Source organism: Pocillopora verrucosa, chromosome 7, assembly GCF_036669915.1.
Source record: "Pocillopora verrucosa isolate sample1 chromosome 7, ASM3666991v2, whole genome shotgun sequence".
NCBI lineage: Eukaryota > Metazoa > Cnidaria > Anthozoa > Scleractinia > Pocilloporidae > Pocillopora > Pocillopora verrucosa.
The window spans coordinates 15,239,383-15,255,994 of NC_089318.1; the positions used below are offsets into that span (position 1 = coordinate 15,239,383).

Here is a 16,612-nt window from a genome sequence, read left to right on the forward strand (position 1 = left end):
ATCCACAAAAACGTGCAAAAAAAGGTCTAACATTCCAGCTACACGTATTGTAGGATCCACAGCATTGACCACACCAGTGTGGTTCAAATGTGAAAAAAAAAAAGGCTTGTTAGAAAAATGTTCCAATCACTCCAAACATAACATCCTGTCAGGAAGTACTCTCAAATAAAAAAACAAACAAACAAACAAGTAAAGAAAAAAAAAACAAGCAAAACAAGCAAAAAGAGGAGACACTGAAAAGAATGCAATAGCTCCTCGGCATACACCAGCATTTTCCACAAAATTCCATAAATTGGAGATATAAAGCTAGACTTCTCTAGATTCCTAAACAAGAAAACGCCTTGAGAGTATCTCCATTCCTTTTGTAATTGTGAATGCACATGATACTAAAAAGAATGTGTAACTCGAGACATATGTACATACTTTTCAATGAGCAATTTTCGTTATCATGCCTTTCAGACGTGTGCGGACGTCATGTGAAATATACTGCTGTCATTAAGGGCTATGCTCTTTATGGTCACGTGATTCAGAACCTTACGCTTCCGGTTCATATACAAGACCCCTGCAGGACTCAGTGTGTTATGGAAAGTCGCTGCGTAGCAATCAATATTGGTCCACACTTCGGCGATCACATAATATGTGAACTAAGTGATTCAGACGGAACTGAATACCCCCAAGATCTCAAGCCTCGCAATGATTTTATTTACATTGGTACTGAGGTAAGAGTGTGGATAAAACAAATTGAATTTTTTTTTTTTTTCAAGAACGAATTTTTTTGTTTCTCCAATAAGAACCGATGCAGTAATAACCCATGCCTTAACAATGGGACTTGCCTTAATGGGTATACCAAGAAAGGCTACATTTGTCTCTGTGGATCTCTCTACAGTGGAGAAAACTGTGAAACAGGTAACACATACATTTTATGTTGGATATACCAGAAATATAAGATTATTCAGCACAGTCGAATGTACCAAATTTCTTTAATTTGTTTGAAATGAGTGGCTGAATAGCTTGTTGAGCGACCGAACAATGATTGAATGATAGTCGTTTCAAGACGTTACGTCGCATTACGTCACATCACCTTTGTTACATTACGTAATATTATTTTATATTACGTTGCGTCGTTTGATTTGGGTTTGTTTTGTTTTGTTTTGTTTCTCTTGCTTGCTTGCTTTTTTGTGTGTTTTACTTTTTGTTTTTGTTTTATTTTTGTTAAAAAAATAACAATGAAAATGAAAATAAATCATGTCACTCACATGCTGTGAGGAATTTTACATAGCTGAACATCTTGTGGAGTGCAACTCCAGCGAATGGACGCTGATAATAAAGATGGACGGTAATAAGGTACAAACTTGCTTTCAAATGTTTATTTTTCGTCTATTTATCTAGCTGTCAATGAATGATATCCGTTCAAATATTCATTGTCACGTATCCATTCATTTATCTACTACTGTCAATGATTGATGGTCATTCAAATATTCATTCTTATGTATCCATCCATTTATCTACACGTAATAAGTTGAGTATCTCTCATCACTTTATTTCTTTTGCGAAGAAAATAATCTGAGAAATTGCTTATCATTGTGTCCCCATCTTTCCTCATATTTTGGCTCAGAAATATACAATGTTCCTTTCGTCGTTTTCGACACCCTAAGTCAGAAGGATCTCAATATATTCGCGAAGTATGCTGTTTTAAAACAGCAGAGAAAAGGATTTTAGATTCAGATAAAAATACACATGTTACACATGTTTATGATTATTTCAAATCGTGAAATAATAAACTCAAACATTCAGTAAAATTGATTTCTTGCTTTTTGATTTAAGTGATCAGCGATGAAGGTTGTTCTTTCCATCAAGATATGCGAAAAACTAACCTATTTGAGGAAAACTGATTTTATTTCCCCGTCTTTTTCTTGTTTTAAGTTCTAAAAAAGTCAAAGGATGTTAGTTAGTTGATAAAAGACTTACTAATTTGGATATGTTGTGAGCCGTATTCTGAGTTGAAGTGATATTAACTACCGTTCATTTGTTTTTCCTGGATGCTATGGCCCTAGGACACTTTTTCCTATGATTCCGTTCTGTGGACCAATAAGGATACTTTTAACCTTCCCGGAGGAGAAACTGGGCTCGACACACAAGAAACTAAGCTACCAACTTACTGGGAGAAACCTTTCTCTAAGATCTGCCTTGGTATGAGGATCGGAAGTCACACCAATTTTATAGTTATTCACATGGAGGCACCTTCCCTTTATTCACTAATCGCTGACGGGCAGTATCGTGCCATTTCACTTGGTCGTGATAAATGGAAGTCGTTGATTGGTGCAGACGCATCCCTGCAGCTTAACTGCAACAAAGAGGGCTTCAACTCACAGGGCTATCCCAGTAACTCGAAAGCAAGGATTGGTATTATTGGTAACGAGCAATCTGATTGTGGAAGCACTGATTCCAGAATCGGTTTTGGTACAGGAGGCAAGCCTGGCAAATCAATCACGTGTGGCAATGTGGCTAGTTATGGACCAGATAATGGAAACAGATATATTAAGGCAATGGGATATATCATGGTACAGTGACAAGGAAACTGGTACAATAAATACTTTAAAAATTTCTTATTTCCCACTACAGCTCCAAATCGTCTATTGAAGACCGCTTTTGTGGCAAAATTGTTTCAACACAAAGTAATCACCGATGAAAAGCAAAGGTGAGAGGGAGAACTGCATAAATGCTTCCCCCACATAACTTAAAATGGAAAAAAATGATAACAAGTAGGAATGGTATGATCATCCATCTCAAGAGCTCGTTATTTCCCCCATATTTACAAAGGTTGCGTAAGTGTACAAACCATGTTGGATTGTTTGAACAGCGGCAGTTACTCATAAAGAAATAGCTCACTCGTTTGTACCCAATTCCTGTTAATTTCAATGAGTTGTCCACACGTTTTTTTTGTAAAACAATACAGACCACCATGCATTTTTAATTGGATATTTGATGTTTACGGTAAATGCCAATAACACGAGCAAATTATGATTTTTCCCAAAATCGTTAGACCAACCCTGTAAAAAGTAATAAAAATGATGATGATAATAGCGATAATAGTAATGATAGTAATAATTATGATGATAATACTAATAACATCAATAATGATAATACATGTCATTAACATGATAATAGTAATGATGATAATGTCTGCAAATAAAAAAAGACGCCTAAAAGTAGCAGGCAATACATTTGATTTTTACTTTTTTTGTTTGTTTTTGTTGTTGTTGTTGTTACTGACGTTATTATCATCATTCACGTACAATGCCTGACTGAGGTAAATGGACAAAATTCTACGATTATCAGGTTTCTTATCATCAACAAAACAACCCTATATAAAAACCGATCAATTTAAGAATTACTGGGTCCTTCTCTTGTGATTTGCCCAGTTTTTTTAGAAACTGTGTCCTCTTCGACCTGCCATCAAACTCACAACGAGCACTATTGACAGACATCAAATGAATTATCCCTGTGCGAGTCAATAAACACATTATCTTCAGGAATTGCATAATCAGCTTTGCCAGCCGCATCGTGAGACACGCTGCTCGCCGCCTGTTGTTTAGTGTGTCATTTTAACGTATGCGTGTTTCAACCTTAGTACACTGTTTTCCCATTGTGGGTCACATGTGGCAAATGTTTCATTACGTTTAGCACTGATTGCGTGGATTTCCAAAAAAACAATTGTCTGTTCTACCTGAGAATACTTGCTATTCTATTGGCGTTTTTCTCCGCAAGTGTAATGATTTTCAAAACAAAGGTAATAATAGACAAATATTTGAATGAAAGCTTTTGTGACTTCTTGGTTACCACATATTGAGCAAAGCAAACAAATGATGATTGCCTTAGAGGAAAGGTACATTTTCCATTTTTTTATTTTGTTTTTATTTTTTAGTACCTTAGCTAACTTTTAGTTTTCTGCGATTTTAAATTCGTCTCTCCGATTTATTCATTAGCGCGTGTTAGACTTGAAATTGATAATAGACAAATGGCGCCCTTAGTATAATTACCAACAGTAGGCATCCAGAGTTGTCGTGTCTTTAAATGAATTTCTGTCGCTTCTTAAGAAAACGAGGCCTCGGTTGTTAAATAGATAGCAGGCAGAACGCAAAGCAAATTGTGGAATAATTGATGAGATACATTCCATCCCAAAGAGCCTTTCTGTCAGTTTATGCTTGCATCCAATCCCAAGACTATACAGCTATTTCAATTTACTTTGTCGGATCAAAGCCTCAAGCCTACAAGACAAGACCGAAGGGGAATATGGGATCTTAATGAATAATTATCAGCAAAATTAACAATGCCTCGTCCATACAGCGAAGATCTCCAATGGCGAGCCATTTGGATGAAAGAAATGTTGGGGTTTCAAGTGGATGAGGTTGGAGGTGGGAGGTCAACCCCGAAAGCCTAAAATTAATTCTAATCTACCCATACCGCCTTTCGGTCTTGTCCCGTACCCTTGAAGCTTTGATCCGACAACGTAAATTGAAATAGCTGTATAATAATAACGAAAATATTCGCTAAATTTAAAGCTGCACGCAAACACGGGAAAGAAGAGAGAAAAAGGGAGGTGAATAAGCGCTATTCAAACGTTTAATGATTTTTTCAGCTCTGTGAGAAGAGATGCTCTAAATCATAATTGACTTTAACCGGAGACTTCTTTCTTATGCGCACAAGTGAGCCATTAAAAAGCCGAATCACCACTAAAGTTCACCTTTAATTTAAAAGTCCTGTTTCATATTTTTTTCAAAGGCTTTGCATTTGGCACACAAAACTTGAGTATAGAAGAAATGAGGGATATTATCTACAATCAATTTTCGAGCAAGATCGTTGTTATCAAAAATTTATGAACCTTTCTATAGTTGCAAAGAATTAATTATCTTTGCGAAACCAAAATTTAAGCTTTTGTTGCTGTGATGTTGCACTGAATCGGTAGTTCATAGTCAGGTTTATGGTGGTTTGGTCTGGGACGGATAAATTTTAAGGTTAGTTTAAAAAAAACACACACTCATACACGCACACTTGAAAATAAAAGTCTACCCTGAATTGTTACATTGTTTCTTTTTAAATTGCACCATATGCCATAATGTTATGCGGCAACAGTTCATAAATAGACATTAAATCGCCGGGAGCGCGTAAAAAAGTATAGATCAGAAATTCGCATTGAACCCATTCGCAAAACACATTCATTTAATCGTACTAAATAGATCCTGATGAAGGAGGAAGATCTGATCTCTTGAACTACCAAAAGGATAGTCCAACAGCCATAGCCTTGTCCATCACAATGGACAAGGACGATGGACAATGGATACACAGCTTCTTATTTGAAAGTAAGGGCAAGGACGTCCAAAGAATGTATTCCTTTCTTTAATTTTATTTGGTTAATTTAGTAAGTCTGTTCCATCAGAGATTCATTTTATCGATCAAAAGGAATGCAATTACTTGTGGGGCGAGACAGCACCAAAGCTGGGGTTTTGACAAGTATGTCTCTCTCACAAGCAAACCCATACTGATATGAGCTTCACCCCAAAGCATTTGCAAGAGTTACCAATGTAAAAAAAATAATGGTCTATATTGTGCAAGGGTGGTAGGAATGGGTGCGTCCCTCACCTTTCGTAACTTTCTGCTTCCCTGTTGATAAAAAAAAATAATAATAAAAAATAGAAAGTTTGAATTTTACCTAATTGTACTCTGAATTTCAACAGCTGAACCTCACCTACCTCTTTTAATGCACATTATATCAACTACTGTTTCATAGCTCACATTTTCTTCAATATCTTCGAGACCTATCGAACAATTTCGCTCAAATTTTACGAGAATAATTTACTTAGGGCAATTAAACAGTTATTTGAGTTCGTGGTACTAAGTCAAAGTCCCCAGAGAGAAATATGCTGAAGCAGAGCATGACATCCCCTCTATTCTTGTACGTCAGATGGTTTGATGATCAAGTCAACTCATGTTGTGAAAGCTTGGACGCCGTCGTTTATATACCCCCTAAGGAATAACTTAAGAACACAAAAAATAGCTTATGGCAATGAGTTACAATGAGTAATTAGCACTACTGCACTTCAAACAACACCGTTCCTTCTGTTATAATTTCCATACTCGACGATTTTTGTATTTATTCATTTTATTTTTTGTGGTGTCTAGACAGTGAAACACTACCCAATACGAGTCGCACATCGATGAACTGTACAAAAACTACCTCATCACGTTTAGAATACTTTGAAAATGGTGATGTGAATCAAAAGCGTCGAAAATAAATTACAAATAAAAAATAACCTCACCCCCGCGATAAGTGGGTTTGTACTGATTGCGCTCGGCACCTTTTCAACAACTTTGGGCATTAGGAGCAACTTTTTGCTGCTATAGCAACTTCGAACAATTTTTGCTTATCAGAGCAGTCTTTTAACAAAATATTGGTTTAGAGCACAATCATATCAAGCGTAAAAAAGTCAACGATTTTATGAGAAACTATCACATAACCTGTCACTTGACATTGGCACGCCTATCGCGATCTATATATCTAATATCATAACGGATAATTGGCTGAGATGATGTTTGGCAAGACTTCAAATAAACCGTGTGTTTTGCTCCATCAGACTTGTGTATCCCTTAATTTTGCCCATATTTGCAAAGTTTCAAGCGATTTTTGTTTTCTTGACCGATGTTGAAAATTATCGTCAAACGACGAAAAATAAAGCTTGTTTGATAAATAACCAACCAACAGCCAATTGTTACAATTTGGCATGTACACATTTCGAAATTGTGCGATATTTCATATTCTGCTAGACTGCATAACTCACTTTGTCCCTAATATCTCCAGAAACCACCAAATTCTCGCCAAAAGTAAAACGTCCATGATTGACATGCAAGGGAATAATTTTAAACAGCAACTAAAAATAATCCCTAAGCTCTTCTTTATTATATTCAAGCTGTTAAAATGGGCACGATATTTCCTCTCCAGCTTGTCAATACTCACTCGGGGGCTAATTAACAATGCCAGAGCAGTAATGTAAAGACTTGGACCCTGTCGGTTGGGCGACATCTAAGTATTTTAACATTCTACGCAACGGGAACCATTTCTCTGTGTGACAGAGATTTGTTTTATCATGTTTAGTCTTTAAAAGTCTCCAAAAAACCTCGAGAATGAAATTCTGCTGTCTACCTCTACGCTGCCTATTCTTTGTAGCCGTTCTCTTTTGGGGAGTGACTTTCACGCTCCAAGGTAAGAGACTAACTTCACTGCATTGTATTCGCTTGCATATTTTCAAGCTTTTTCTTCCTATATCTTTATTCTATCTTTTATGTTTCGCTATTCACGAGATTCATCACAAAGCGCCTCTTAGCTTATCAGGCGTTTAAATTTCCGTAGATATTGCTTAAGCTTAATCTTCGAGAACATCAAATAAATAGCGAATATATTTTGAAAAACTTTCCACTATCAAGATACGCTTCTGATCTGACGAAAATGTGTTTATGGGTAAGCTATATTGGTCTTTGTTGAGATACGAAAAGTAAAATATAAAACAGAATACCTCTATGGTTAAACACAAAGAGGCCGCACATTTCTTTCCTTTTTATTTCGTCCCTTCTTGCGGAAATACAAGCAGCTCACTGGTTGGATACACATTTCAGAGTTAATTGAACGTACTAATCAGAATTGCACTCATACATCAGCGACCTGCTTAAAAGAAAACCATGAAAGTTGTAAGGAAGGTTTACACTCTGGTAACTGCTTTGTGAAAAGGTAAGCTAAAAGTCCGCGTGCTTCTGTTGTTTCGAGTGTGCGCTCCCCTGAACTTCGGTAAAATTTCGTTTTGACATTAAAATAAAACAAAAACAGGAAGGAGAAACTTGTCGTTTTCGCTATTGTCAGATAGAGCCAACGATTACCATATTTAATAATGTTTCACAATCGTTTTTTTCAAATGTAAGATGAGAGAGTTGTGTTATTTTCGTTCTTTTCCCTCTCTCTCTATCAGACACAAATTCCAATCTGTTCCCTTACTAACGTTTTTGGGCATTTTTTTCAATAAGGGATGGGTCGCTCTGGAGCGAATTCAACTATTCACTTATTTTTCGCGAGCCAAATATTGGCAAAATAATTTGCAATTTCCTATTTTTGGCGGGGGTCGCATTGAACTAGTATCCTCTAACCAAAACTTCATTGATTGACGCATGCGTCAATCACAAACCCATCTCCCTCTATTAAAAGATAAAGAAAAATTCTCGCTCGAATTACTGGGCAAGAATGGATTGTTGTCGAATGATTATCTCTGCATTTTCGGGTTTTTGTGGAATTTTGCATTTCTTCCTCAGCAAAACAAAGAAGCGTTTTTTACATTGTTGGCACAATATCAGCAGGTTTTTAAGCGGCTAGCGTCAGCTTTTAGACGTAGAAGACGAAGACCTTGCTTAAATAGAGCTCGCTTTCTAAATCTTCCCTGGTCGAGGTCTCCTCGTCCAGCGGAGTTACGGTTCGAGATTAAGATTATATATCGTATTTCACTTTCTTTTTTCCTTGCCGATCTTTTTGGTTGAAGCTTGCACCGCTTGTGCTGGTTTCGATAATTCCAGTGGAAGGAGAAGTACTCGTTGAAGCCGATTGTTCTGCAAATTGCCGCCAATGACCGGGCCCAGGGTACGTGTCAGACATTCGTTAAGATTCCTCATTCCGCTCAAACGAAAACTGAGGGTCAGATGGACAACGAAAAAAAATTGTATCGTTCCATCGCAAGCGGCAGATCACACTAGCGGACCACAGTGTATTTTTCCCGCTAAAAGTTTATGTAGACAACTCTCGCGGACGATGACAGCTAAATGGTTTAAAAAACAAGATTGTTTGGAGCCGATGTCCGTGGCAGGACATCGGCTCCTATGAAGGCTGGCGAAATCTTGGCGATCCGCAAAAATTTGGCAAGGTTTTTAAAATTGGGGATCGCATTTATTTTACGCTACTTGTTACCATATTTGTTTTGGCTAAAACAAACAAAAAAAAGCTCTGTGTGACCCAAGCCTAAGTACATAATTTACGAAACTCCTCATTATGTTATTTCTTCTCTATGTTGATATCCTGGGATTAGTTTTGAATGTTGAGACCATTTTTTTGCGAGGATAGAACTATTCTTCAACGAGAATCGACACCTCAGGTGCCATGCTGAACGGCCGGTTTCCGGGTGAGTTTAGAGCTATTTCATTTGGCGGGAATGATTTTGGGATTGAGGGGTTTTAGTTTGGATTGAAAATGCAGGTTGTCGCGGCTTGAGTCCAGTCCCACCAAAATGTTTAATTTGGGTTGATGGTCAACTGATCTTGACACTTTTTTATCTTAAAAGTCCATCACTGGATTACCAGTGCTAAATCTTAATGGGAATTGCTTTGAGCGTTGTCTAAAACATAGCCTTTGCAGAGAAGGTTGTTTGTGCCGAACCGTTGGTTTATTCAAATTTATGTTCAGGTACATTTGTTTCACTTGCGAAACCTCTCAACATCCTAGCCTGTAGTTTTGATTTCCAGTTTCTTAGTCTTGAATATTTTCGAGAACTCGCCATTTTATCTCGGCTGGAGGGATTAGTCATGGTTGTTTGTGGCTAGTTATGCAGGTTCGGATCAGGCTAACTCACGAAAAAAAAAGAAAACAAACAAACATCGAATAAAGCTGAGAAAGACCGTAGATTCAAATATTTTCGATCACTAATTTGATTTATTATAGTTTCCATCTAGGGAATGGAGCAAGCTATAATATTTGTTTTCTAGGAAAATTGAAGTAAAAACTAGAAATTACTGCATTTGATCCAAACTGCATGACAAACATAAACATGCATGCAAACAAAGACGCAATTTACCTAAGATTTCTTTAGAATTTCTTCTTCATTTCTGAGGAAATGATCCAAAATCGGTTAGTTTCTTTGTTTACCTAGTCGTGTGGTTGTTGATGGTGCTGTTTGACATTTTTGATGTTTTGAAATGTTTGCTTGCTCTAAAAGTAAATTAAAACAAAAATACCAGGAGTAACTTGAGGGATCAAACTATGCAAATGAATCGTGGCAGTATCCATGGTAATGATACTGACAGCTGTACATAAGTCAAATAAAAACCGAGAGAGTGATTCATTGAATTTGAAGTGAAGTGAAAAGATACTTGTCAGCTGAAATTGATAAAATCTAGGTCAATAATTAACAATTACTTACCGACACTTAGGTGCATAGTTGTTTTAGTATATACTCTTTTATTTCTGTCAGTATACTGAAAATGGTCGCAAATTAAACTCTTAGTTAAAGAGCGAAGCGTCCCCTCGGTTGCTCAAAGGTGCATAGGACTTGATAATCAATACCGGAGAAGCCGATCACCGCGTAGATAGTAATACAAGCTCTGACCAAATCTAACTAAGTCTATTCAGGACTACAATCACCCTTCATATTGCATTAAGGCGGCCTCGTACAGTTTTAAATACTCATAAATCACTGCACATACTTTGATCAATTATATCGCCTTCTACCATCTACTTGCGGCTTCGTTGCAGAATATTAGCAGATCAACATAGATTTGAGTTAACATGTAATGTCAGTTCATTTTAGGGTCACTAAAATGTATCCAAGATGGACATCTATTTTCTGAACAGAGTGGAGTAAACTTCAGGAACTGTCAGACAATAAGATTCGGCCATCGAACGATTATACTGCGAAAATGAAAACCTTGTTTTTAATGCGCTGGTTGTTGTTCTTCTTGCTTGGGATAATTGGTCTCATTACGGTGTAGTTGCGACCCACGGTAAGGAAACTCCATTTTAACACCATAACTCTAATTTCTACAAGGTTTTTTTTTTTTTTCAAAATTTAAATCACCTCCTTTTAGACTGATTATTCACAAAAACGTACAAAAAAGGTCTAACATTTTCCACAAAATTCCATAAATTGGAGATATAAAGCTAGACTTTTCTAGATTCCTAAACAAGAAAACGCCTTGAGAGCATCTCCATCCATTTTGTAATTGTGAATGCACATGGTACTAAAAAAAATATATAACTCGAGACATATTTACATACTTTTCAATGAGCAATTTTATTTATCATGCCTTTCAGACGTGTGCGGACGTCATGTGAAATATACTGCTGTCATTAGGGGCTATGCTCTTTATGGTCACGTGATTCAGAACCTTACGCTTTCGGTTGATATACCAGACCCCTGCAGAACTCAGTGTGTTATGGAAAGTCGCTGCGTAGCAATTGATATTGGCCAACACTTCGGCGATCACATCATATGTGAACTAAGTGATTCAGACGGAACTGAATACCCCCAAGATCTCAAGCCTCGGAATGATTTTATTTACATTGGTACTGAGGTAAGAGAGTGGATAAAACAAAGACGGGATATTAAATTTCTTTTTCATTTTTTTTTTCTTTTCAAGAAAGAATTTTTTGTTTACCCAATAAGAACCGATGCAGTAATAACCCATGCCTTAACAATGGGACTTGCCTTAGTGGGTATACCAAGAAAGGCCACATTTGTCTCTGCGGATCTCTCTACAATGGAGAAAACTGTGAAACAGGTAACATATACATTTTATGTTGGATATCCCAGAAATATAAGATTATCCAGTACAGTCGAATATACCAAATTTCTTTAATTTGTTAGAATTGACTGGCTGAATAACTTTTTGAGCGACTGAACAATGATTTAATGATAGTAGTTTCAAGATGTTACGTTACATTACGTCACGTCACGTTTGTTACGGTACGTAACGTTATGTTATATTACGTTGCGTCGTTTCGTTTGGGTTTCTTTTCTTTTCTTTTCTTTTCTTTCTCTTGCTTGCTTGCTTTTTTGTGTGTTTTATTTTTTGTTTTTGTTTTATTTTTGTTAAAAAAATAAAAATTAAAATAAAATATGTCATTCACATGCTGCGAGGAATTTTACATAGCTGAACATCTTGTGGCGTGTAACTCCAGCGAATGGACGCTGATAATAAAGATGGACGGCAGTAAGGTAAAAACTCGCTTTCAACTGTTTATTTTTCGTCTATTTATCTAGCTGTTAATGAATGATATCCGTTCAAATATTCATTCTCACGTACCCATTTGTTTATCTACTGCTGTCAATTATCGATGGTCATTCAAATATTCATTCTTATGTATCCATTTATCTACATGTAATAAGTCGAGTATCTCTTAATCTATATATCATTCTATTTCTTTTGCGAAGAAAATTGCGTGAAATTGCCTATCATTGTGTCCACATCTTTCCTCCTATTTTGGCTCAGAAATATATAATGTTCGTTTCGTCGATTGCAACACCCTACGTCAGAAGGATCTCAATATATTCGCGAAGTATATTGTTTTAAAACAGCAGAGAAAAGGATTTTAAATTCAGATAACAATACACGTTACACCTGTTTATGAGTATATCAAATAATAAATTCAAACATTCAGTAAAATTTATTTCTTGTTTTTTGACCTAATCGAAAAATGCGAAAAATTAGCTTATTTGAGGCAACTGATTTGATTTCCCAGTCTTTTTCTTCTTTTTAGTTCTAAAAAAGTCAAAGGATGCTAGTTATTTGATAAAAGATTTACTAAATTGGATATGTTGTGTATTCTGAGTTGAAATGATATTAGCTACCGTTCATTTGTTTCTCCTGGATGCTATGACCCTAGGACACGTTTTCCTATGATTCCGTTCTGTGGACCAATAAGGATACTTTTAACCTTCCCGGAGGAAAAACTGGGCTCGACACACAAGAAACTAAGCTACCAACTTACTGGGAGAAAGCTTTCTCTAAGATCTGCCTTGGTATGAGGATCGGAAGTCACACCAATTTCATAGTCATTCACATGGAGGCAACTTCCCTTTATTCACTTATCGCTGACGGGCAGTATCGTGCCATTTCGCTTGGTCGTGATAAATGGAAGTCGTTGATTGGTGCAGACGCATCCCTGCAGCTTAACTGCAACAAAGAGGGTTTCAATTCACAGGGCTATCCCATGCACTTTAAAGCAAGGATTGGTATTATTGGTAACGAGCAATCTAATTGCGAAAGTACTGATTCCAGAATCGGTTTTGGTACAGGAGGCAGCCCTGACAAATCCATCACGTGTGGCAACGTGGCTAGTTTTGGACCAGATAATGGAAACAGATATCTTAAGGCAATGGGATATATCATGGTACAGTGACAAGGAAACTGGTACAATAACTTAATAACAATTTCTTATTTTTCAGTACAGCTACAAATCGTCTATTGAAGACCGCTTTTGTGGCAAAATTGTTTCAACACAAAGTAATCATCAATGAAAAGAAAAGGTGAGAGGGAGAAATGCATAAATACATTCCCCACAAAACTTAGAATGGAAAGAAATGATAACAATTAGGAATGGTGTGACCATCCATCTCAAAAGATCGTTATCCAGGGGACTGGGGTCTAATGGCGGACACACGCACCGTCATTAGGCTCTTCGTATTTCTTATTCTTCTAGCCCATCTAGCGGAGCCTAGGTTCACCAGCTTGATTTACAGGACGGCTAAAGATACTAACCTGCCAGTCGGACCATCTCTCAAACTGGAACTGGTTAAATTTCGCCGGAAACATCGAGTTAAGTTCGCTGTTCAGAAGACTACTAAACATGGGCCTGTTATGATATGTCTGCCCGAAGCAGCGTTTGTCCTGCGGCCCGTCGGACTAGAAAACATCATTAGAAGTGGTGACGTTCACCCTCTACCAGGACCCTGTTTAATTCAAGACCAGCAAAGGACTTCTGACCGAACCCGACCAACAATTGCGTATTCTCCTTCGGCTTTGCGTAATTTGGCTGCCTCTATTAATAGCGTCTCTTTGCGTCCTGAATTAAAACACCGACTCCAAGACCTGGGCATTCTACGCTTTCGGAATACCTTCACTCAAAAACACATGCCGATTCCTGTGATTTCAAGACCCTGTCAATCCAGGAATATTTACAACTCAAGATCAAGAAATTTAAATAATTGTGTCTCCATCTTTACTGGTGATTATGTTAATTCTCGTAGCTGTCCTTTTGTTCCGCGAACAATAGGAGAGGACGCACGATCGATTCCGGTCAGGATCACACCTCGCAGCGCAGTGCGTGGACCCAGTAAACCAGTAAATCGTCAACGAGCAGTGAAAGTAATCAATCTAACTAAGATTACTTCTCAAAAACGCCCCAATTACAGCTTCCCAAGTTTCTACATGGCAAATGCTCGATCGGTCAGGGACAAACTGGACGAGTTGACTGCTCAGCTTTTAACGTTTCACATGGATATTGCAATTATTACGGAGACTTGGCTGCATGACTACATCGATAATAACATCCTTACCATTCCAGGTTACAACATCGCGAGACGTGACCGCCACAACCGAATAGGGGGTGGCGTGTGCGCGTTCGTGTATTCAGAGATACCTTTCAAGCGTAGATCTGACTTGGAGTCTCCAGAACACGAGTGTTTGTGGCTATGGTTACGCCCTCATCGTCTACCACGCCCACTATCTGGTATTATATGTGGGGTGGTGTATTTTCCTGTGGCCTCTGCGCAAGTGCAGCGAGATCGCACAATGTACATCATAGAAACACTAGACTCCGTAAAGACTTCTTATCCAGACTGTGGTGTAGTGTTATTAGGCGATTTTAACACCCAGGACATCTCAGACATGTTAGCCAATCATAACCTAAAACAAGTAGTTATCAGACCCACTCGGGGCAATAGCATACTAGACCTTATTTTAACGGATTTTAGTGAATACTATAGCGAACCAATTGTCAGCGCACAATTAGGGTCTTCGGACCATAGCTCTGTTCACTGGAATCCGCTTTCAATGAACCAACTAAACCCGCTGCGCGTTGAAAAGAAAAGGATCCCGATGCGTCGCTTTCCTCAGTCGGCAATAAGCGCTTTTGGGAGGTGGGCGTGTTCACACCGTTGGTTCAGTGATTTAGAAGTAGACGGTGACTCACCATCAGTTGACTCTCTCACTGACTCATTTACTAAGGATCTTTCATCAGCCAGCGATATCTACTTTCCGTCCAAATACGTGAAGATTCATCCAATGGACAAGCCTTGGATGTCACCTGAGATTAAGGCTCTCATATTAGAGCGCCAACGCGCCTATCTAAATGGCCCGGAGGAGAAATGGCGTCGCCTTAGAAATAAGGTCAGAGAGGTTATCACCCGCCGGAAATGTGAGTTCTATAAAAACAAAGTTAATAACCTCAAGAGCACTGACCCGAGGAAATGTTGGAGTATGGTGAATAAGCTTGCAGGGAAGGCTAGCAGCCCTAACGAACTCAGTTATACTGACGAGGAAGGCAGAATTATCTCTGGCGCGACTCTCGCAACACGCCTTAATGAGTTTTTTGTATCTGTAATATCTGACATTAAGCCACTTGATACAAGTGCACTGCCCTGCTACTTACCATCCCCTCAACCGCCCGTAATCGAGACACAAAGGGTCTACAAAAAGCTACTTGCCATCAGCGCCTTTAAGGCCCCTGGGCCTGATGGGATTCCGACTCGTATTTGGAAAGAATATGCTGCTGAGCTCGCTGAGCCGATCACGCGAATATTCAACACCTCTATTGCATCAGGCTCCTTCCCTACTGCATGGAAAGACTCTAATGTCACACCGGTACCCAAGGTTACGCCCATAACCGGTAGGGAAGATTTAAGACCTATCTCCCTAACTGCAATCGTCTCTAAAGTCCTGGAGGATTTCGTAGTTGAATGGCTAATTGAGGATGTTGTGCACCTCATCGATTTCAGCCAATTCGGCTGCCTCAAAGGAACTTCAACCATCTATTGCCTGTTGGATATGATGCACAACTGGTTGTCCTCTATTGACAAACCAGGTATGTTCTTAAGGGCCTGCTTCCTGGATTTTAGTAAGGCTTTTGACCATATTGACCACACTATCTTAGTCAATAAACTCATCCACCTTGGGGTCCGTGGTTTTATTATCCGTTGGATTTGCAGTTTTCTTTATGGCCGTCGCCAAGCTGTTAAGATTAAGAACATTGTATCCCCTTGGTTGCCCGTGCACGCTGGAGTCCCGCAGGGCACTAAGCTTGGCCCCATCCTGTTCCTCCTGATGATTAACGATCTCGCGATTGAAACTCCATTACTATCGAGCCACTGGAAATATGTAGATGACCTAACAATATCCGAGGTCATCCCATCAGGCGGTACATCGTCCCTTCAGAAAGATCTTGACGCCATTGCACAGTGGTCGTCGCGCAATAATATGAACCTCAACCCAAAGAAGTGCAAGGAACTTGTGATTTGTTCGCTTAGAACACGGCCAGATCTTGACCCTTTGTGCGTCAATGGACGTCCCTTAGAACGGGTCTCCTCACACAAGGTCCTTGGAGTCACTATCAGCGACACTCTTGGGTGGAATGAGCACGTGCGTGAGATTGTCTCCAAAGCCTCAAAACGTCTTTACATCTTAAGAGTGCTCAAGCGGTCCGGAATTCCACTAGAAGACCTTATTAACATATTTTATGCCTTGGTACGATCGGTCCTCGAATACGCCTGCGTCACTTGGTCTACTAGCCTACCAATTTACCTCAAGGACATGA

General features: G+C 38.6%; 2 protein-coding genes across 2 annotated transcripts; both read left to right on the top strand.

The window, feature by feature from the left end:
• The first annotated feature begins 581 nt into the window (after nt 1-581).
• On the top strand, nt 582-3,040 carry LOC131773983 (uncharacterized). The gene is made up of 4 exons (XM_059089975.2): nt 582-719; nt 792-906; nt 1,280-1,344; nt 2,055-3,040. Exons 1-4 carry the CDS (start codon nt 582-584, stop codon nt 2,568-2,570), a joined length of 834 nt encoding a protein of 277 aa, XP_058945958.2. The 3' UTR covers nt 2,571-3,040.
• A 1,290-nt stretch (nt 3,041-4,330) lies between these two features.
• Nucleotides 4,331-13,201, top strand: LOC131773982 (uncharacterized). Its single transcript, XM_059089974.2, has 6 exons — nt 4,331-4,415; nt 5,238-5,360; nt 11,114-11,373; nt 11,440-11,580; nt 11,940-12,017; nt 12,686-13,201. Exons 1-6 carry the CDS (start codon nt 4,331-4,333, stop codon nt 13,199-13,201), a joined length of 1,203 nt encoding a protein of 400 aa, XP_058945957.2.
• The last annotated feature ends 3,411 nt before the right edge of the window (nt 13,202-16,612 follow it).